The following is a 23908-nucleotide window of genomic DNA, read 5'->3' as shown; positions in this document are numbered from 1 at the left end:
TCACAAAGCTCCACCAGACGGCAGTTCCGCTTTGGTGGCAGCTGTACGGAGGTGGTGTCAGGCATTCTGTTCATGCTCAACCATGTGGATACGCGGTGCGTCCCATAGACTGCACAGCAGGGGCTTGTCCATAAGGCCAGATGCCACGTTTCCCCCCTCCTCCTACTGCTCTTTTGTTATTTGAGTGACCCTTAGGTGCACCGCAACCCAGCTGACCCCAAAGAGCACCACCTTATTGACCAACTCGCAGCTCCATAGAGTCCATTACCTAAACCAATTTAAATCACACGCTGGCTGTTAGAACGGATTTCACCCCGTTTCAATATCGACGATTTCCTTGATTTCGCCTTTCTCTTACTTTGAAAGAATTCCTCTTGATTAGACAATAATGTGGTTACTGCCTTGATGCTGTCACATATTCAGCGATGGACATTTTTGTTTTAGGCGGGAGCAGCTGGGTTCAGCACCATTAGAGCCGTATTAACTGTTCTTCACTGTTTTCCTTCTCTGACTGTGTCAGCGATTGTGGTGGAGAGGTTCCCCACAAGAATAACCATGTTGTCTGTTTTTCATTTTACTCAGCCCACTTTCACACTTAATGGTAAAAAGTCCCATTTTTTTCAGCCTGGAAGGGCTCAGACCAATTTATACCAAACAAAAATCTTTGGCAATGTTACGCCTCCGATGGACGTGCGGGGTAAAATATTGCACAGTATACAATATGTGACAGCTGCTCTCAGGAGGAGGAAACGGGGAAAGTGCACAAATAGGGCTTTGGTGTTCTCCGGGGAACCCAGTCCTCAGAGAATCAGGTCCATTTTCAAGAATTCAATGTAGAATTCCCACAAAAAGAATCAACAGTGGTGTATTTTGTAATTGGAATCTCATTAGCTCAATAACACAAAGTTTAAACCACAATGAGCATGTGCAGCGTTAAAGGTTTTATTTAAACCTGCCGAGCTGACTATTTTACAATGTAATGAGTACAAATATGGTTCATTCAGTTAAGGTTTAATTCTGTTCCAGCAGCCTTTGGATGACAGGAGCACGTTTATAATGGTTCCTGCTAAACGATGCGTTACGGTAATATAAAAATCTGTTAAAAAATAAAGTCTACTTTGTCTTTGTACCCAAATTTAACTTTGACCCGACCGGCGGGGACGTCCACCCGCGAATCCACAGACCACAGGTCAGCGTCGTAAACGCGGAGCGCGCTGGACGGGAACCAGCGGGGCAGCGCGCGGGCTGCACACACTGTCCCAGGGATTATTTCCTGGGAATGTGTCCTTGGCGCAAAAGAAAACCGGTGTGTGCCAGCGTGTTAAAAAAAAGAAAAAAAAGAAAAACGCCCCGCTCGGCCGACGTGTGTGCGGCGGCGCTATGACCCAGCGGCCTCCCGCCGGACCCGGCAGCGCGGCGCGGAGCCGGAGGAGCGCAGGGAGGAAGTCATCTGATCGCCGTGTAGTCCGCTTGGTTGCTGCAATCAGGACATCCTTCCAGCTCCTTGCTCAAATTTCAGGGTTTTTTTTGGGGGGGGGTGGTGGTGGTTGTAGTCATAGTCCCCCCTCCTCTCCTCCCACTGAAAGTAAGCTCCGCGTCTCCGCTGTTGGACTGTTTCTTCAACAAATACTTAAAAAAAAAAAAAAGTGCGTTGTCGACCGCTGGAAAACGGGATTCGACCGCTGTGGGGAATAATACCGCAATTCGGCACAACTACATTCCGCCTTCTGGCCGTTTCCTCCAGACCGAGGAGGGACGGGTTGGACGCGGTCTATCCGCAAACGCGCTGGACCCAACGAGTTATTCTAAACCTGCAAGGACCACTTCGTGTCGGGAAGAAGAAAAGTTGGGAGTAGAAGCATTTGTTGGTAAGGCGCACAGCCCGGGTTGGTTCCTGGAGGCGCCGACCCTGCGTGCCGAGCGCGGACGTAGTGGGTTCATAACGGACTCCTACTGTGGATTTACGCACAAGAACCTCACCCCCCTCCCCCCTTTCCAAAACACTGTCAGTCGACACCATGTGTCTCTGGTTTATTTTCCAAGCTCCGCTATGGATTTAACCGGTGTGTAATTTGGGTGGACTGCGCTGTCTCCCCGCAAAATCGCCGCAAAGCTGAGACTCGCACAGCACCATGCATCGCTTCTTGGAGAAGATCTGCTGCAAAACTGCGGGAAGTCGGCAGGCAGCATGACTTGGGCTCTGGATTTCTTTGACTCCACGTTCCCTTCTCGTATAATATCTTAATGCTGTTCAATTTTGGTTTACAAATATGATGAAATGGCAGCCCCGGAAGAAGGTGAGTCCGGCTGATGTTTTCTTCCAATTACATGGCGATAGATAACGATTCCCTGGAGCGCAAGTTGGAGAGATCGGCCGCGCGTCCTGTTCCTTCACCGCGCACGAAAGGACCTGTAGAAGGTTACAACCAGATCCAAAGAATACTTCAAAACGACGAGCAAGTTTACGTTTCCATTCTCTGCTCTCCGTGTAAAATGACCGTGAGAGAGACGACAATCAGCTGTTGTGTACTGCACAGTGTTGTGTTGTTGTGTAGGACGCAATATGGCAGCACGTTAAAAGTGCTCATCCAGGGGAGGAACAGATGTTGCTTTTGTTGATGTTTCATACTGTGATCTGTGTTTTGTGTTTGTCGTCTGCGTGTCTTAACCACACCGGACGGACACACACTCCTTTTCTGGACTACGTGTCATTTGTGTGTCCTGTAGAATATCTGGAGTTGTGACCCAAGAATAGAACACACACATCTTTTGACAATTAAATGGAGACTGCGGAACATTACACCTCAGCGAGATGTGCAACCAAAAGTTTCTGAATGAAGCCTCGGCAGGTCTTTCAGAGGATTCTGGCAGAAGGAACACAACGTCTGTCTTTGTTTCTTGTTGCCACGGGCGGACGCTCGCTTTCCGACGCACGTTTGTATTGTATTCGCTTATTGCCGCATTTCTGGTAGCGTTGAAGTATTACGAAATGGAAAATATCTGAAAATCATCTGGGGTCTATAAAAAAAAAAACCGTTTGCACTATGAGTCCGTTGGTTTGGATTTTTACCAGCGGGGGGCGCTTGTCCTGCAAGAAGCAGCCTTCCTTTGCAGAAGTGGCATCCACACCGGTGTAGAGTGAAAGAAAGAAAGCAACATTAAAATCTTTCCTTCATCAACTGTATTACATTGTTGAAAACCTCAGCATAAATACTTTGTTTTGTAGCAGCATGACAATGTGCAGGAATTATTCCCCTCCAACCCTAATGTTTCTAATATTTCAGCCTGGACATGACATTGATGATGTGTCTTTGATAACCTCCCATAATACAGCTCACTGGTTACCAGCATAACCACTCCTACTAGCACTGTTGTTTGCTGAAGCTTACTTCTAATTACCTTGCCGTCTCTTTGCCTGCCTGCATACATTTTGTGTCATCTGTGTGGATGACCTCATCCCCGAAAGATGAGATAAAAGTCGGTAATCAAAAACCGAGCTTCCTGATGTTGAACTATCAACAGAGGAAATAAAAGCTGTGAGCGTGCACTAATGATTTCCACAGCTGTGCCGGGTATCTGCCAGAATCATCCACGAGACCCCCTCGTGAGGACTAAAAGCCTCTCCTCACTGCAGGGACGTATTCCTGCCACACTGCAGTCAGAGAAAACGAAAAGCAACACTGTCCTTCACATGCAGAACCTCTTTTCATCAAATATTTTTCCTAAGGTACAGCAGAGCACGCTCGCCAAGGAGGGAAATGGTAACTCGGTTTTAGTTGGTCAGGTTGGATGATCGACGCATACCGTGCACACGAGTTTAGACTACTTGCTGTTCACACAGTGTTCCTGTGTGTTTCATAATCCCTTCACCTTGGCCTCTGGTTCAGCCGGGACACTGGAATAAAAACGGCCATTATAATCCACGTGGTAACGAAAGTAATTTGTATAGAAGAAAGAAAACTGCTGGCTTCTTGTTTATCTGCTTTTCAATCTGTCTTCCCACTCCACTTGTTGGTTGAAATCAATAGAAAGTGTAGGAGCATCAGATTGATCCATGGCGGAGTGTCCTGTCCGCGTCGTCATTATGGATTACACTAATGAGTCCAAATTCCAAATCTGATGTTGGAGAGAAGAGAGAGCAGCCGTTTCCTTTATGTTGCAGCTAGACAACATCTCTGTTCTGGAGCGAGAACGAGATTAAAGTCTTATTTTTTAAAATCAGGAATATGTGTTAACTTTTATGCTGTGATTTTGGTGGAGGCTACTTGGGTGAATTGTGTCTATTACACAATGTTTAAATGTGGAACATACGACTAAAGGCTGAGATAAGACCGCTGGCCCGCAATGATCAATGTTTTCTGAAGAACGAGCTTTTTCGAAAGCCAAGTGCAACAATGCACACGTCACCGTCTCCTTTTAAAGTAAAGACGCACTGCTTTTTTTCTGTGAGGCTCAGGAATGCTAACATGGCTGATAGCGTTAGCGGGGCAGGGAGGGGGTACGGCAGCGGTCTGTGGGCGGGTTGCATCAGAGGAACGTAACGTGGCGAGCACCTATCCTGAGGAACTGCTAACTCATGGAGTCCGGTAAGAGATGGCCGCGTGCCTAAAGGGCGCTGAAAGGAATGAGAGCCCCTGGTTTGCATTCAGAGAATACAGAAACCTTGGGCTTGCTCTTTGAGGCAGTGGGTGCTTTCAAGTGTTTGTGTACGGTCCCAAAGTGGTTTGGACGTTAGTTATGGACTCCATTGGCGTGGAAAGATCTCTGTTTGATTACCAGACAGTGACTTTGACTGTGTTTTCCTTGTCCATGAACTTCTTCTGGAACAGCTGAAAAACATTCCAAGGTTCTTTTTTTTTCTTTTGCTGCCAGATGTGTTTTCGAGCCGTCATCGGCCAATGTTTTCTTGGGCAGATTGGCTCATAACCTGTTAATATGTTGGTTGGTCTCATATTACAAAGCCAGGCAGTGGATTTATTCTTCACATTATGGCCTGTTGCAATGTGACCAAGTCAGATGGAAGTGGCTGTTTTTTTAGTTTTCTTTCTAGGTTCCGGCAGATGTTTTTGTGGGTTCCACACAGTTGACATCAGATGTTCTCACCTGAGTGAGGCTGTTCACGTTTCCGTGCCTAAGCTCACGGCCAGCTTGGACTCTTACCATCAGCAGCCGCCCTCTTACGTCTCTGACCGCGTTCATCGGCTTTTCACTCTCATGCTGCTTTTCCCTCTTTGATTCGGTAATATTTATGAGCCCTCTGCTGGGGGGCGAGGGCTATCTCTCCCTTCAGCGCTCTATCAGGCCCCGTGACGTCTCCTGGCCTGGCAGCAGCTCGGCACTTTTTGGAATACATTTACAGCAGGGGAAAATCCATCAGAATGTGAAGAGAAGCGCTGGAAGACACAAGCGAGTGGCGAAGAAAGCAGGGGTTGAGACGGTCAGTTGGGGAAGGAATCACTTTGGGAGACGCTGGACATGGATTGAGATACACCAGGGAGCGAATGAATGATGACTAGATAGTAGGACTGCAGGAAATAAGGAGATACATTGGTTGGATATCGGGGAGAAGACTCGCCTTAAGGCCGGCGCATGCGATTGCGTCTGCGTCGTTGCGTCGACGCACTCGTTTCAATTCATGGTTCACCGCCAGAACAACAGGCGGAGTGACGTGTTTTGTTGAAGACGACCTAGAGAGTCATGTCTATTTATTTACTTGTTTATTTATCATAGACTTTAGGGCTGCAACTAACGATTATTTTGATAAACGATTTATCGGTCGATTATTTCTTCGATTAATCGATGAATCAGATTAAAAAAAAAACGGCATTAAAAAGCTTTAATTTCCAACCCTTTATTCTAAAACAGAACCTCAAATTCGTCAGAACTAGTTCTCTATACTACACTCACAAACACACCCTCATGTTCACTTGAAGCATATTCATTCAATTATTACCATCATTGTAGTGCAAGTTAAGTAAATGCATACAGCTAAAAAACAACCAAGTGCTATGAGATGAATTTAAAATGGCATTTGTAAATAAATGCATTAGAGGCTTCTTAGTTGATTTAATGGATCACTATGTGTCTCCCTTTACAGGCATAACATCAACTACCGTATAACCCACAGTATATGCGCAAGCGCACTGGACTACCATATATGACAGCATTAAAAAGTACAACACACACAAATATATGTCAACAATAACCGATATGGGACAAAGCACAAAATATCAGACAACACATTGAAAAATGAATTGTCCAAAAGAGGCGAGTAAATAAAAACGTGTCTTAGTCTTGCTAACTGCTTTACTGCTGTTATTAGCGAGCTAACGCTAGCTTGATCAGCTGGATGACGAGTAAACAGGAGACTTGTTACGTCCCTCACGTCAAAACCGAGCGAATAAGACGGTGCAGGAGATTTGGAGTTTGGGAGTGAGAGCCCCTAGAGTGATGCAGCAGGGATAATTAATTACATTACATTACATTACATGTCATTTAGCTGACGCTTTTATCCAAAGCGACGTACAATAAGTGCATTCAACCATAGGGTACAAACTCAGGAGAACAAGAAACAAGAAAGTGCAATTTCCTCAAATAAGCGAATTTACAATTTGCTATAGATGAGTGACGTCACAAGTACAATTTAAGTGCTGCAATTTGTTAGTCTTTAGTCGAGGTAGAGTCTGAAGAGGTGTGTCTTTAGTTTGCGGCGGAAGATGTGAAGGCTGTCTGCGGTCCTGATGTCTTCAGAGAGCGCGTTCCACCATTTCGGCGCAAGGACAGCGAAGAGTCGAGACCTAGTCGAGTGTTTTGCTCTCAGTGAGGGAGGGACGAGTAGTTTTGCAGATGCAGAGCGGAGAGTGCGGGTTGGGATGTAGGGTTTGACCATGTCCTGGATGTAAGCTGGACCCGATCCATTCACAGCATGGTACGTGAGCACCAGTGTTTTGAACTGGATGCGGGCGGCCACCGGTAGCCAGTGAAGAGAGCGGAGGAGTGGAGTAGTGTGGGAGAATTTCGGAAGGTTGAAGACCAGTCGAGCTGCTGCATTCTGAATGAGCTGCAGAGGTCGAATGGCGGTGGCAGGGAGACCTGCCAGGAGGGAGTTGCAGTAGTCCAGGCGGGAGATGACAAGAGCCTGAATCAGTACCTGCGCTGCCTTCTGAGTGAGAAGGGGACGTATTCTCCTGATGTTGTAGAGCGTGTATCTACAGGATCGCGTTGTCGCAGTGATGTTGGGAGTCAGGGAGAGTTGGTTGTCGAGTGTGACGCCGAGGTTCTTAGCAGTCGAAGTGGGCGTTAGCACAGAGTTTCCAAAGTTGACTGTCAGGTCCTGGGTAAGCGAATCTTTTCCGGGAAAGAGAAGTAGTTCAGTCTTGTCGGGGTTGATTTTCAGATGGTGGGCGGACATCCACTGAGAGATGTCAGTTAGACAGGCAGAGATCCGAGCCGCCACCTGGGTGTCCGAGCGAGGGAAGGAGAGAATTAGTTGGGTGTCATCGGCATAGCTGTGGTAAGAGAAGCCATGCGAGCGAATGACAGCGCCCTTAATGATAGGGAGTGATAGCCACCGCTGTCCCTGATGCTGCACTGTATTTACGGCCCAGCACGCTGAACGGAATGGGATGTGGCCCGTCCTCCTGGGGCAGTGGGGGCGGGGGGCGGGGGGGGGGGGGGGAGACTGGTTCAGGCAGGGAGGGGGGGGGGTTGTGTGGGGGAACAGCGACTCAGCAATACAGCTGAAAATGTATGTGCTGTACTCGCTCTGTTAATCCCGGCCCGCCCCCAATCCCGTTGCGAGAGCCGGACAGAGATGGAGGACAGAGGGAATGGCTTCCTGGAATACTTGGCCTTTCTTAGTGGTAATGTGGCGCAGTGGTCTGCAGTAAGCGCGAGCTGCAGGTATGTGCCCCATAAGGCACTCCTGGGAGCCCACTGTCACAATACAATGGGAGAAAAAATAGACACAATGGTGACTGGGCCATCCTGCCCTCATTAATCCTCATTCCTGGGAACTGCACAGGCCACTGTGAATGTGGAGATGGATTTTTGGATAGCGAGTGGTAAATGCAAAGATTGATTTATGTGTAGAACGGTCCATTTGTAATGATTTCCTCCAAGCCTCAGAGCACCCATTTCTGATTTGCTACAGCTTTCCTTTATCCCCCAGTGCTTCTGTTTGAGCAAATGGAGCTATGTTCGTGTTTATTGAGGTCATTGTTCCAGGGGTGCGGTCAGCTGCTCTCAAGGCTCAGGGGGCGCCTGCCTCTGGGTGCCTCCGCAGGGAATAAAGCGGAGCTGACTTGATGGACCACATCAATAGAAACAAATTTCCTTGTTCTATGAGGTGGAACAGTCCTGTGCAGGACTTAAGCTCTTTTCTTTTCATTCCTCTTATTGGTTAAGCTTCTGTATTATGTAGTCAGCCTTGCAAATACTGAGGGGTAGTGTTTCAGACATAAGCTGTCTGAAACATGTTTTGAATAAGGGCTGTCATTGGCACTCGACGCACATCCTTTCAGTATGCGGCCTCAAAAACATGTATAGTTTTCTCTGTTCCACAAAATTTATCAAAGTTCAGCGGCCAGAACCGCAGTTCCTACATTCCTTTATAACTCAACACTGGACTGGTTCCAGTGGGCCGGGCATAGTATCCGCTTAGTCTTCAGGCCCTGCAGCTGTCTCCATCCAACGCAGTGCTGTTTTATTGTGACGGACGTTTGCTGCTAGTGTGTTCTAAAGAGGGCTTGTGATCCAGCCTGGATAGAAATGTGTGAAGAGCACCGCTAATACCACCCTGCCTCATGCTGACGCCCCTAAATCCCGCTAATTCCATCGCTTCTTTTGTCAGAGATGGGATTCATAAGCCCTTCTTTGAAGGCTCAATTTTCCAGGAGTGTGTCCATGGCTTAGCTTTAGGCTCCATGTAGAAAGGACTGGACATTCCATTGCTGTGATTGACAGCCCGGTCTGGCAACTGAGTGGTCAGCGTCTAGTTGTTGACTGACTGTTTTATGGTTGATTGTTGGCCAAAAACATTCATTTAACCTCTGAATCTTCATGACCACTGCCCCCTTGTATAAATGGCACCGAGAGAAACAAAGGACAGTAGTCTGGCCCCGCTGTCCCCTTCAGAAAAAGCAGTAGGGGCTGTGCAATGTTTGTGCAGTCAAACGGTGTAGCAGACGCACACAAAATGCCTCAGAGGGTTTCTCCAGGGGTCACAGAAACAACCAAGCCCAGAGCAGATTGTTTTAGTTCCCCTCTCCGTCACTCCGGTTGCTCTGACCAGGCCTATCCTCAGTTTTCCTGCCATGCTGAATGTGGTGAGGGTAGCTTTGAGATTTTTTTTAAATTTTTTTTACTGCTGGTTGTAAAATCCTGCAGGAAGGAAGGAGAAATGGTGCCGAGCACGACCCACTGAGCCCTTTCCCTCTCCGTCTCTTGGGGCTGGGTTTAGCTGCTGTTCCCTCTCGTAATTTTGGATTTATTTATACGAGGCTTATATTGGGATACTTATGTCAGGCGCATGTTTATAGTCTGTCAGAAATGCAGACCAGGGAGCTCTTCCTTATACTCCGTGGGCTTTGTCTCTTAAGGGAGATTCGTGCCTCCAGCACACTTAACAAGGCAGACAGACAGGTGGTGACTGACAGGTACACTGGGATACATTCAGTAATGAGGACTATAGAACAAGCCTCCATGGTCAACCCCCACATGCTCCCCTATTGCAAATGATCTCATGCCTCATAGATTTTATATATTTAACTAGGGGTTCTGTTACAGTCTAATAGAGCCATAGCAATGTACGGTGCAATGCTGTCGTTGCCCCCCCCCCCCCCCCCCCCTTACCAAGGCTGCTCTCTGCCCCGTCTGTGTTCACCCCAGCAATGTTACCTGCTGTTGTGCGTGTTCCTGTGGTGCGCGTCTTAAGCCTGAAAGTGTTCGGTTTGTTTGTTTCTGCCACTCTCTGTAGACTAGATCTGCGGATGTGACTTGAACCTTAATGTGCACCGCGCCACTCTGGCTCCAGCAAATTGCATTGCCTCTTCCTTTTTAAATGGGCTGTTTACAAAAAAAAAGTGAAAGATGCCTTTGTGCATCTGTGAATAAATGTGTCAACTTTTGTTTGTGCAATTTGAAATGCCCTCTTTTTGTGTTTGTCTTGAAGTCTTTTTTAGATATCTTTGTGTCAGATAGGACATGATTAATGACAACTGCAGAATATTATCATCCATCAGAGATGTGCTACTGAAACACTGTACCCTTTTTTATCTTTCTCTCAGCCGCCGGCCTTAACTCTTGGATCTATACTCCTATGACTTGGGTCAAAGGGCACATTAGAGCATGTTTTGTTCAGAAGTCTAGAGAGTACTCCAGTTACCACTGTGAAATCTCAAGCATCAGCAGCCTCTTAAGTGTTTAAATATACTGTTCCGGGCTGAACACTCCTTCAGGGGGCCGGCCAGACATCTCACAATGTCTATGGTGGGTTGTGTCTTTATTTGAAGTAATGCCCGCCTTTATAGCCGCGTAAAATGTGTTTTCCAGCCCTCGCCACCTGTCCGGGTGTTCTGCATGATGAAATCATGCTGAACGTGCTGTGAATGCTGCCCTGTCTTCTGAAAACAAAAACTGGTATGCGTCGCCGCAGCTGCTTGAATGAGGGCTGTAAAAGTTAAAAAGATACGTTATCACTCATTGGAACAAAAAAACAACACAACTACGCACACAACAGTTGGTGCAAGGCTTCAGCTGCAGAGAATTCTGCGACTCATTGTAGTAGTGTTTTCCGGGCATAATGCTGCAGTAGTATCTCTGTCAGAATAATAGCTGCCCCATTAGGTCTGGATAAAGCTGAGGTACAACCCAGGTGCTGAGGTGCTGACTCAAACTGCTGAGCCTCGCGCTATAACGAATGCATACATTATACTGCGCAGACACCGAATGCTTTTCGTTTGTTGCCGCTGGGGAGAGCATAGTTTTACATCAGTGCCCCGGGGGCATTGCTGTAACACAGCTGGCTGGACGTGTGAAATTCTCCATGCCCGGGTCTGTCAGTGCACACATGTGTCCATCGGGCTCTGACCACTCGCAGAAGCATTCAAACAGGCTGAGCTGCCTGCCTGCAGCAGGTCCCCTTTAAGCTGCACTGGCCAACTAACTTCTTACCCCGAAACATCGGGCTATTATTTACTTCGAGACAACCGGGACGATGGGTCATTTATTGCATTGGCGTACATACAGGCTCAACAGCCATCCGCTCCAAACTGGTGTGACCACATATTAGGCCCTCAAATCCACTATAGGCTGCTGACATTTACGCCAGCAGATCTATCCCCCCCCCCCACCTCTGTGTTGTGCCGCTGCTTCTCGCTAACAGAGCAGGGCCTCAGGCAGAGCAGGTGCGTCTTTCCGAAGAAAACACACGGACACACACGCAGGCACGCACACTCGGGGGAGACGGGTTGGCTGTGGTGCCATTCTTGGTGAAATGGCAGACCAGGATTGTTTGTTGGAGGGTAGGAAAAGCTCTCTACTGGTCGTATGCTGTGGTCCGAGTAGAGAGTGAGCAGGTGTTTAGAAATTAAAGCAGCCCTCCATGTGCCAACGTGCTCTTGGTCCCACAGGAACAATTTTCATCTGGTAAAATCCTGTTTGCTGCAAATCTGTTGACAAGGCCGGGTGCCAGCTGGTGTTTTCAAGTGTGTCTCTTTGGCACTATGTTGAAAAATCTGATTTAATTGCTTGGATTTTGCCCGTTGCTGTGATTCAGCAATTGATGAAATTACATGGTTCAAGGCCTTGAATGTGAAATATATGGGATTCAGAGCATTCATATAGCAGCAAATGACTAGTTGCTATATGTATAATGGAGTAATGTCTACCTGAGCAGAGTTGCACTTGAATGCACACTGAAGTCCCGGTCCGTGCCCCAATGCTTTATTGAAGTAATCCACTGGTTGCTGCAGCCTCTAAATCTACCACAGCCGACCAACTGTAGTTTTTTTTTTGTTGTTGTTTCCGTAACACACGGGAAAGATGAAATGCTGCCACACTGATGACTTCAGGGAAGGGTGGAACTTTCCAATGTTTTTCTCAGTCGGGTTAGGGGTAGAAATGATACGTCGACGTGTTTTAAAATATTAACATCCATGTCGATGATCATCATGAGAGACGAATGTAATAGCGTTGTCATTGAGCTGTCAGTCTGATGACTGGTGGCGAGACAGCTCTGATAAAATTCTTTGGACCTACTACAGAAGTAATAATTATAAACTGATGAAAAAAGGTTGAACAATAGCAAAGTTCAGTTCAAAAATCAGTGTGCCGCTACTCCCTGGCTGCACAGCGCAGTGCTTCCTGTGTAAATGGAGTTTTTCAGTCTTCTGAGCGCTCTTTGGCAAACAGACAGATGGACTGGCAGGTTGACAGATAATGTAGACCCGAATGTGGCGGGCGACACTCCTTCTGCGTACATCATCACAGCCACTTGTCCACATTCCCATGAAGAGACACTCATTTCATTCTCTGTCCTTGTTTCCTGCGAAGTCTGTCTCCCTCGCGATGCAAAGGGCTCATCACGGGGACGCACGCGAAAAAACGCCGGACCGAAAGACGTTTTTCTTCCTCTCGTTCAGTTTGCATTCTGTTTCCTTTGTTTAGCTTTGACGCACGTGCTCTGTTTTCTCGATCAGAGAGTCTTTAAGTGCTTTCCTGTTTGGGAAATTAGCGTCAAATGATCTTGTTTGAGGGCTCGTCTCTTGGCTTGTTCAACGGAGACTCCCGGGGGATTCGTGAGAGGATTCAGATCGGAGGTTGCTAAGATGAGAGGGGGGACTTTTGAAACCTGATTAGAATATGGGTTGAGTTAATTACATTCATTTTTTTTTCCCCTCATTGCATCTATCTATTGTAATCTAATTACGGATGGTTTTCCAGTTAATCCTCAAATGAAACCTGAACCGGTCCCATGAAGAAGGGAGGATGGGGGAGGAAACGATACTCCTCACGGCCGCCCACCCACCTCCTCTTCCGCCTCGTGTTCTCATCCTGCCAAAGCCGCGCTGAGGAGAGAACAGATGTGACGCCGGAGCAGTGAGGAAGCTTTGTCTCCGTCAGTGCTTTGGTTTATTCCACCGAGCGGCGCGAAACCGACACCTTGTCTGTCAAAGATCCTGTCGGGGTCTCACCATTTAATTAATTCAGAATAAAACAGCAGACAGGGAACACCTCCAACGCGCTACGTCGCTGTCTAGGCGACCATTCGCACACATGGCTACTTGAACACGAATCGCATCGAGAGCATTGGGATAAGATATTATAACGGAGCGATGGCACGATCCCAGGAAGCGGTGGGCTGCAGAGTATCCCAGTTGCAGTGTGGACCCCACATGATTAGGAACAGATGGCAGCAGGCCGATCACATTTGTTTCCGTCGTCCTTACTTCCACCGCCTTTGTTCCGCAGGCACATTCCAACTTCTTCTTTCCAACTTCTCTGAGTGTAGGGAACTTCTTCGCGCTGACATCCTCTCTTGTTTCTTCCCGTTGAATATCTGACGCGGTGGCTGATTGGAAAGATCAAGAGCTGCTCTTTGTATCCAGTTTCTCTGAATAAGAGAAGTTAAAGGCCAAAAATGCAATTCAAGCACTTCTGTCTACCACGAGATGACACTCCGATGCCGTCGTCTTGCTTTCCTGTCTCGCATCATTTCTACCCTTTTCTCCTTGTCTAAATTCAAACCGCTCATTTCTCCCCATCTACCCTCTGTACTCCATCTTCATGCCGGTGCCTCGTAAGAAGAAACCGCCTTTAGCTGTAAATTGCCCCATTTCTCACGTTTCCTTTTTGAAAGTTGAAGCGGGTAGAGAAGAATGGGGGGAGAAGCTGCTGGCCCAGCACATTGGTAGAACGGTGAATTCATTAGTACCCCTGGGTCCTTGAAACAAAAGAAGTTTTTCTTGATTCATCCCAAAACGTACGTGCAAGCTCGTCAGTGTGCGTACACCAGCAGCTTGTATACTGGTCATGACATCCGAAGCAAGCAGTGGACGTAGAACACTCTGAAGCTCTCCAGGCAGTGAAGAAAAATATCGGGACATTTCCATTACTCTGCAAATGTGTAAGTCCATAAAAGCATAAAATTAGAGATCTGTGGAGCATAACATTAATTCTGAGACCTCTACAAAAGGTCAAAGGATATTTTCAGACTAAACCCACGATTAGCCTCTTGTTTGACATACAATGGTAATGCTTGGTAAGAAGTTACCCAGTGTGGAATTGGTATGTCCAGTCACACATTAATCCTGCTTTGAAGTCTTTTTAAGTCTTCTGTGACCTACTAAGGATTAGCGATGAATATTTCCCATATTGTTTCTGATGCACGTACATAACATTTGAGACATTATTGAAATCTGGGGTTTGCAGAGCGTTTTGCTGCTGCGGCAGTCTGTTCGTGCTCGCTGTCCCATTTTTCCCTGGTTGCCACTCTCCACTGTTGGAGATTAGGGGAGGGTAGGAGAGTGTAGCAGCCAATTACGGTTATGTCTTTGTCCCGCTGGAGACTCCGGGCTGTCTGCAGCCCCCTTTCCTCAGTCGAAGGGGCACCCTCTTTTCTCAACTAGGCCAATTTGTCAATTCAGGTTGGTGTCATTTTTGAGGGGGGGGGGCTGATGTCTGCCTTTTTAGACGGATGATTACGGTGAAAGCAAAATGCAGATGATTCGTAATCTCCTTTGAAAAGTGGCACCTCCTCTTTCTTTTTTTCTTCGTCTTTATCTCATGATCCCATTTCCTTTGCGTTCAAGGTCTTCGCAGTGTCCCGTTGACCTCGTTTTCTCCTCCTTGATTCTGCTCTCTTGATATCCTTTCTACTTGTCATTATCTCTTCTCTGTCTGATTACATTTCTCAATGTACCATCATCCCCTTTTCTTCTCTTACTTTCTCTCCGCTTGGTAACAGACTCCTTTTTAACGTGTGGACGACAAACCAGCGACCCCATGGAAGAATATAGGCTAATCTGGGCTTTCATTAGTTTGTGTACATGAATATTGCATGGCTGGTTCTCCTTTGCTACCACCGATTAGTTCCCACTCTTTTCCCTTGGTTAATTGAAAACCATTATAACTGACTGCAGTCAGGAGTCATGCGCCAAAAAAGCTCCTGTCTCCGGCTGTACGCCAAGGCCGCTCTGATCACCCGCTCCCCCGTTCCCAAGCCGTCAAACCCAAAGCCCGCTTTTCAAATGGACACCAATCAAAGGGCTCTTCTGGGTGAAGCGGAGCAGAGTGATGGGAAATGAGGTTAAGTGCGCAGACTGACCGACCTTCAATATTGCAACGCCCTTCCATATCAGAATCTGACAGCGCGTGAGAGTGTGGACAGAAAGCGCTTGGTGGGACGAGTTGTAATTGGACTGGGATACCGGAGAGTAGATGAAGCATTTAAGGCTCCGACCTGTCTATTTGCACCGCGTGAAGGGTGTGAAACGAGTGACCGTTTCACCCGTCAAGAGCTTCCGTTTCCTTTTGACTGCAATTAACAACGCAACAACATCCACCCGCGCCACATATACCTTTTGGGTGGTAAAAGCCAGATATGTAGAAAAATCGTTTTACACTGTATTTCTTTTTTTGCTCCCAGATAGAATCTTCAGAAGAGTGTCTGTGGGGTGCTATTTTAAACACGCCCCTCTCCCTTTTCTATCTGATCTTGTGTGTTGTTACTCGGGGACATGAGGGGGTGGAGCAGTGTGTCGAGACTCTTTGGAAACAAGGTCCTCCATGTTGCCTCTGGACACATTCCCCTTGTCAAGCAGCTAATTTTATGCAACCCTCTTCATGCCTTTTGAACAGAGAAAGAGAGAGAGAGATATTATCTTCAGGACGGTGCCGAAATAAAAGGAGGAAATTGAGTAGAAACTCTTACTATGCATAAAAGCAACCGTTTTATCCTGTTTTCCAGCCTCAATCCTCTTTCCTCATTCATTATTTTTATGTTTTCATAAATTTCTGTTCAATTTTTTATGTAGTGGGAATTTAGAGATACATTAACACCCACATGCAATATTTGTAATATATATCCTCCAATTTACACATAGAAAAGTCTACAATCTCAAGCACCAACCCAAATCAAGAATCTCTCTAAAATGTCATATATTTTCCACCCCATTATTTCCCTGTCAAATATCAGTTTTTTGTTTTTCTTTCTATCTGCTTTCACTCGTTTGTTGAAAACGAGCAACGGAATTATGTGATGATTTTCTGCTGACACACTTTTGTGGGAGTCACACTATTTTTCAAGCTGAATACCTAATTCTTTTCTTCTCGCACACATAACCACATAATTCAATCTTTCCTTTTACTCCTTCCTGTCTGTCCCACCGCATGACACCGCATGGTCGTGTAGTGCGACTGGAAATGAGATGCACGGTGGCACAGTGTCAAAGAGCAGCAGATTGAACATTGGCCCGAATAGTCCAGCAAATGTTTGCAGATTTTTTTATTCAAATTAGCCCACATTTTTGGCTCAGAAGCCAAGGGTGCAGAGCGAGCTCTGCAGTGGACACCTGCTCTATTAACCCCACATAATGCCGACCAGTGTTTGGGTGTGATTGCATGAATCATCGCAAGATGGTATTGCTGTTTGGGTTTGCAACTGTGCCTGTACAGAGAACATGAACATAGAGAACAGAAAGTCCGATTTAGCCGCCTTAAGAATCTGATGAGTTGTTTTGTGGGTTCTGTGTGCTTTTGTGTTTGTTTTCCCAAAAGCAACATTTTCCACTTTTAGTCCTACGATTAGTCAAACAATGAATCTAAACTTGAGCAGAAGGCTGCTCCGGCCCAGACATCAGACAACATTATTTATGGTGTGTGTAGCTGTCGTTGGTGTTTGACTTATTGCAGGGTCACAGGATGTGGGTGGATTTAGATGGTACTTTATCACTCTTACCACACCATTCTTAATCAAGTCACGTCCCACCCCGTCGCTGCGCTGGGTCACCTCCAGTATCTGCATCTGTGTGTGTGTCCGTGTATGTGTGTGTGTGTATACTATATACTGTATAAGTGTGTTGCACAACATCGTTTGACGCTATCGGCTTGGACCGCACACACACCATCTTTGTCCAGATAGGGACATTTGTGGAGCAGCTGCCATGTTCATTCGCACAATTAGACGCTATGACTTGCACCTTAATGTATCCAGCAAGTTTGTGATTGGCGATTGATTGTAGAATCACACTCTTTAGTCCCATAGATATCTTCTCTTTTTTTAAAGGTCTTTTTAATTGCCTTTTTCATTACTGGAGAATGGGGAGGGCGGATGACACGCAGCAAAGGGTTGCAGTTGTATAAAGACGTTTCTGGCACCATAAGGACATTAATGGAATTTTAACGACTATCTCAATAGGGGTCTCTGCAATATATATATATTGTCTTTTTACCAGTCAAATGTTTGGACACATTTTTCTTATTCAATGAGAAAGAAAAAGGTTGTCTTCCTGGTTTCAAAGGCAACAACACGCAACTTGTATCACATTCATAGCACTCCCCAAGACTTGTAAACAGATTTTGATGTGTTAAAAAAAGGTCAACTTCTATTTAATTGAGAGGACTAACACCTTGTGATCTGTTGTCGTGACAACTGTAATGCAAAAGTTTCATGACAAAGCCCGACCTTGTGTGCATCTGTGCTGTTCTTTTTTTGACGGTGTGCAGCACATCGCTTCGCTGTCCTTGGTTGGTTTGTTGGCAATGACATTGGCTGCCTTGTCCCGCTTTCAGTCTAAAGCCATGACTGATGGGATTCACAAGCCTCCTCCCTACTTCACCTTTCACTGAGGATATATATGGAATAGAAACGTACCTATGCCAATTGTTGTGAGTGTGTGTGGTAGTCAGATCTTTGACATTAACCTACACGTGTGTTTTATTTCTTTTTTTACTGTGGGATGTTACTTTGTGTTATTTAACCAGAGACGTCTCTGCAGCTCTTCATCAACACACGTGTCTTTACTAAGTCTCGGTTGAATAGATATCATGCCAGGGGGTATTAAATGTTTAATGCTGGTGGATGTAGAAGATTGGCTTCTACTTGTCCTGATTAAATATTTAGGGATGTCTGAATGGTGCATTTGACATTGCCGGGTGCTGAGGGACCCTGATCGCCGTGTGAAGTGTGGGAACATAACTGACTGCCAGCTGTCTATTTAGTTAGGACTTTGGTGCGACTGGGACCTCGACGAGTAATAGTGGTGCCAGACCCAAGAGGACGGGAGGTGAGGGGGGAGGTTATATTTAACACAGCCCTGTTTCTCCTCAATGCAGCTCCCGCCTGCCTCTGCATGAGAACCGTTGCTTTGTCTTTTTGAGTATAAGGGACAGGGATAAAACTTGGTTCGGCATACAGACCTAATTTATATATCTGCAGACAACTGTGAGCCATGTATGTCTTAGTTTAACTTGATGGAAACGGCAAAGGCTGCCAATTTCAGTGAAACGGGGCATACGTGAACTAGAATAGTGTTTCTGACTTCAGTAAAAGTTCTCCAAAGGAAAGCGATTTGAGTTTATTTCAGTTTCCATCTGGAAACATCAGCGAGGCACAAGTATTAAGACAGGCTTGGATTAATATCTTAAAATCAAAGAGCCGCTTGAGCACCAAATGGAATAATCCATTTACCTGACATCTCTGTCCACATTCAAAGTGAGAAAGCCGGCGAAGCAGCAGTATTTTCTGGGCTGCTGATAATTCTTTATAGTGGCTGCTGACAGACACCGTTTGATTTATAAATAAATGTTTTTTGGCAGCTTGGTAGATCGAGTGCCTTCATGTGGAGATCACGGCGTTACACTATTTCTCTTTCTAGCATTGGCAACTAAACGCAAAACATCCCACAATGCATCCACTGAGCTTTAATATGAAGTGAACTTCCCGTGTGTTTAGCTCTCTGCTGTGCAGGGTTGTGATCTTCAGGGGCCTCTCGTGTGACCCAATCTGCCCCCTGCATACCATATCCTCCTCCATTGGAAGCAGTATGAGGTGTTGGGATATTAGAACCATTTCTTGACAAAAGACCCCGAGGAGTAACTGAGGAGACCTGGACGGACCACAGACCCCTTTACAGCGCTGGCTCACACGGGCTGCATTGTTCTGAGAAGCGACGTGTTCTCGATGCATTCCTCTGAGGTTACGATGTAGTATGCATGCAGTCCCTTTCCCCAGCGCACACATGCATATTCACAGCCACATAGTAAAAGGCCAAAACAACTGCAGTCTGCGACCGCAAAAATAAAGAGGAAGGGGGGGGGGCAAACTTGGTCCAGCTGGGCAGCATTGAAGACTAAAGTAAGCGAAAGGCATGTCTGCCTGGTTGGCCTGTAGGACACCCCACAAAGAGACACGGGGATTGATCAGAGGAGACCTTCACAGGAACGGCCTGGAGGCAGGAGGAACCTTCTCTTCCACAGTCAAATCTACTTCTGAGAGGACACACGCTCGTGGGATGAAAGCGCTCTACTGATGTGATCCGCACCTGAGCTCCGTAAGGCCACGTGATGTACCTACATTAGCATCTACCACATTAGCATATGACCTTTTTTAAAGTATAGCTCAAACAAATGACTCCCAATTTGAGCTATTGGCTGCCTCTCAATGCCGTAACCGGTGAACCACTGAAGTCTCTGATGACCATAGAGCAGATGTGGCCCTCATGCATTGAACAAAAAGAAGCTTTACAACTGTGTGGGGGCTAAACTAATGATTTAAAGGGACTTCTTGTGGTATCCCGCAAAATAAAATAAAAAAATGTCATGACTGTCTGCCACCACTGTCTAGTTGTTAAAGTATTCCAGTGGTTTGTGGTTGGACTCTAATGCCATTTTCATTGTTTGGTGATTTGTTTATATACACACACACACATATATTAAACTATTTTTCTTAGGAATATTGTTGGGTCTCTGCTTTTCATTAGCGAGAGTATATCAGAAGAATGTGACGCAGTCCAAAATCCGACACCCTCTCGTAACGTTGTCTTGCATCACAGTTCATTAATGTTTGCGAGGCTCCAGCCTTTACTGGGGTCAGCCACACACAGCACACGGGACTGGAGGGCAGAAGCCGACTCACTCAAGGGCTGCTGGTTGCTAGAATGATGCCACTCAACTGATTGGTTTTCAAATCAAATTATAATCTTAATTTTCTCTAATTTAATCCCCGATGCACATCTAATTTCACACACACCAGACAAACGGTGAAGTTGTTCCGAGTGTTTAAAGAACCTTGCTGGGTGGATCAAGGCTGGATAAGTGGTTACGGTACGAAGGAGGCCTCGTAGGCCCTGTTATGGCTCGATGGTTTAACTGTAATCCGATTGAGCGCGGTGGGGAGACCCGATGCCGGCAGCATTAGGTCCTCAGAGCCAAACAACCAGTGGGCTCACACCTGCCACTCCATTTCATCTCAATGTTCTCGCTGATTACTGACAGTAATTAAAAATTCTAATTATATTGGATTCACTATCGAGCAGGATTTGTAGAAATACAGATTATTAGCTGGTTTTGATTTGGCTCAATTACCCACGGACGTCTCGTGGGAGCTGTAGCTCGTAAGCTAGATGCAAGCTCTGCCAGCGCTTTCTCCAGCAGAGCTACGCGCTTGCAGGTGTTAAGGGGGGGTGGGGTCTTAACACCTGCAACCAACTAGGTCTGCCTACGGTCAGTGGGACTGTTTGAGGTATCAGCGCTAGAACAAGATGCAGTGTTCTGATGAGAGGCCCACTCGCCGGTGGCTCTTAAAAGACCTGATGAATATTCAGAAGCTACTTTGCATGTAAAGAAAGCGATGATTGGAGCAAAGTGTGAAGAGCAGCATGTCATTGGGGTTGTTGAAGTTTAACCAATCAAACCCACTGAAAACCAGAGCGGGATTCCAGAATGGTGAGACGGAAAAGCCTTGTTCAGATTAAAAGGGAGAAACCACTGGTAGAAAACATGAGTGGCAGAAGCAATCCTCTAAAGCAATCTACAGCAGCCCATCCAACCTTGAAGGAGCTTACAATGGGCCGAGCAGTTTCCTCAGCATTAGCGGTCTTGTGTGGGATGCTGTATAATCTACCTGCCAGATTAAGATGACATGGTCATTGTCTTGAAGAGAGAATTGAATTATGGTGTGTGAAGGGAGTTTGAATGAGATTATGGAGAAAGGACCCATCCAACATGCGTGAGATGGGCAAAGTCAGGGGCTCTGCACCGACTGTCACTCTTACATGCACACACACACAAAAAAGATGTAAATATAGAATGCACACTTAAGTATTCAAATCCCCATGTCCACTCAGACACAGTGATATTGCTTCTATATTTGTCAGCCACACCGCACGGTGGTTTATTCCGTGCCGTTTTGCTTCATTCTTCCTTCATGGTGACAGTGCATTCTCTCTCTCTCTCTGTGTGACTGTTTTCTCCTCACTGTGTCGGCTTGTTGCAGTAACCCTACCACGAGTACATGGGCTAATCCCCAGGATGTGTGCGATTAGCCAACAGCTACTCTGCGGCATGTTTATTAGTATCTGCTCCGTTTAAGCACAGCTAATCTCCTAGCATACCCAAACTGCTCAGTTCTCATGGTCCTCCCCCTCCATGTTCTCTTAAAGTCTGTCTCTTTTCATGTTTTACCTCGGGCTCTGTGTGCGTGCATGTGTGTATGCGGGTTTGCATATGGTGGCTGAGTGCATGTATGCCTGTCACATGTTACACGCGCACACGTGTGTGTTTGTGTGCAGAGGTCCACTCTGTGTTTCAGTTTAATTCCTGTGGATGCTGTTATCTCAGAGGATATTGCTGTGCAAGTGTCTCCCCTTAGGGACAAGAATATGTTCAGAGATGCTCCAACAGCAGCTTGCCATTTGTTTCATCACCATTGATCATCAAGTGATGTGTTGCACAAAGGAATTATAACAATAGTGATGTTATCAATTAATCACATTCACGGTATTGTGCTCCATCGTATCCCATAGACCGGTATTCATATGCCACGTTTGCCTGTGCCTCTGCATCACTCGAGGTGGTAGGATTAGAATTAGCAGATGGACTGTATTTGCATTAGCCACCCGTGTGCTGACGCAGACGGAGTCAATCTGGTGTGCAGAGCGGAGACCAGGTTGTTGCTCACTGGGGTAGAGCCAGGCCAGGACACCCTGTCTGGGATTTTGCAGCAGCAGGGGGTCCGGGTGGGACCTGAGTCCAGTCTGTCTGCACGTGGCTATTTGTTAAGGTGGACTGGGTGGAAACTTAACGCTCTTGACTTGGGACAATCTGTGATTGTGTAAAGATCAAAACAGTCAGCCAAAATGTGGACATTGAAGAGTGGCACTACTCTGCAGGGGGTAGGGAAGAAAATATGTCAGGAACGTAAAAGGAGAGGAAGAGTAGAAGGTAGCAAGTTGAGGAGGGTGGGAGGAGAGGGCGAGAACCTTTAAACCCTTGCAAGTGTTTCAGAGTCAATTATTTTTCTTCTAAACATATTCATGCTTTTTCATTTCCCTTTGTTCTCTGTTCTCAGTTATCACAGTCCTATGCTCTCCACAAACAGTGTTCTACTGTCATGCGAGGCGAGGCTTGTGTTTGTGTCAAGCAACCATCACATTGACAGCAGAGATGGCCAAATCTGTGCTTCTCAGATATCCATTTCACTATGAATTCTGCCATTTGAAAAAAACACTGCAGCAGCACACTTCAATGGCAGCATTTCTCCTTTTCCATTTTCTCTTTTCCCTTAAAAAGTTCTGCTATTAATATATATATAAGATTGAATGCAATATATATACTGTATGCATGCAAACCTAAAAACCTTTACAATGACCATCCGCTGTAAATGCTGTAAGTGCAGGGGGGGGAAAATGGGTTCCTTTTTTAGGATCAGCCCTTGAGTTAAGAATTAAGAAGTGATTGAAACTGGGCTGCAACTACCCAAGGAGGCTTTGCAGGGGAAGACACAGATACTGACAGATACTTAGTGGGTTGTTTTAGTGGGGTTTACAAGCATGGCAGTTGTGGAACAAAAGGAGGGATGAAGGCTACTAGTCCCCCGAGTTTTTAAGCTTTTTAGTGCAGGCTTCTCTTTTGGAAAGAGTGATTCTTTTAGGGAACCAGAGTGTGGGAGAAGCTGGGCTTTTTATTGCACCCATTACATGTCATCACTCCAAACTAATCATGTCCTGGAAATCGAGCCTGAGCAAGACTGCTTAGCTTGGATTTTGCTCTGCCCGCCACCTTTTATTGTTTTTGTTTTTTACCTCCAACTCTTCACTTCTTTCTCCCACCCTCGCATCGTTTTGCCTCTTCATCTCAGTCCAATCCATAACCCTTCCCCCCCTTCCCCTCTCCATGCCTGTGTCCTCTTTTATTGCTTTCATTCTCTTTGCTGACATTTTATTCCTACCGCTCCATTTCTCTTTGCTCCCCAGCTTTCAGCTTGTCTTCCTCTTTCCTTCCCTCTCTCTGGTAACTACTGAGCCAGGGAAAACTGCCCCAGCTCTTTCACACTTGATTGTTTTCTCACAGACAAAGAAGTGGATTTTCAATTAAATTGTCCGTCCTTAGAAAGATGGCGGCATTCTGCCATTCGAGGGCAGTCGGCAGCGCGAGCAGCCTTCACACGTGCTTTGATGATGGCTCATTTCGCCGAACAATGTTCCCTTTTCTCCCCGATTCTGTCTTCGACACTTGAGCTCCACGTCGTCGGTCTGCTTCTCAGGCGCAGAGCTGTTTTCTGCAGGCCTGCCTGTAATAGCCTCTTCCCCGGTCATGAGGTGGAAGTCTGCTATGCGTTAAGATGCAGACGGAGCCAAGAGACTCCCTGTTTGGTAATTGCATCGGCTCAATAGTACCAATAATGCTATCT

The 23908-nt window shown here is 46.3% G+C and overlaps 1 protein-coding gene across 4 annotated transcripts in view; it reads left to right on the top strand.

The window, feature by feature from the left end:
- The window catches only part of LOC120830770 (tetratricopeptide repeat protein 28), a 140449-nt gene that overhangs the window by 37826 nt on the left and 78715 nt on the right, over positions 1-23908 (top strand). For 2 of the 4 annotated variants that reach the window (XM_078086849.1, XM_040195667.2), the window contains exon 1: positions 1419-2297. The exons of the other annotated variants lie outside the window; for them this stretch is intronic. In XM_078086849.1, coding sequence (XP_077942975.1) covers positions 2271-2297 — 27 coding nt within the window. In that variant the 5' untranslated portion in view covers positions 1419-2270. Of the gene's footprint in view, positions 1-1418; positions 2298-23908 lie in introns of those variants that run through there. 4 annotated transcript variants of the gene reach the window in all.

The sequence above is a fragment of the Gasterosteus aculeatus genome, chromosome 13, assembly GCF_964276395.1.
Source record: "Gasterosteus aculeatus chromosome 13, fGasAcu3.hap1.1, whole genome shotgun sequence".
In the NCBI taxonomy this organism is placed as follows: Eukaryota; Metazoa; Chordata; class Actinopteri; order Perciformes; family Gasterosteidae; genus Gasterosteus; species Gasterosteus aculeatus.
The sequence above is the reverse complement of the archived record's forward strand: the minus strand, read 5'-3'. Positions and strand labels throughout refer to the sequence as shown.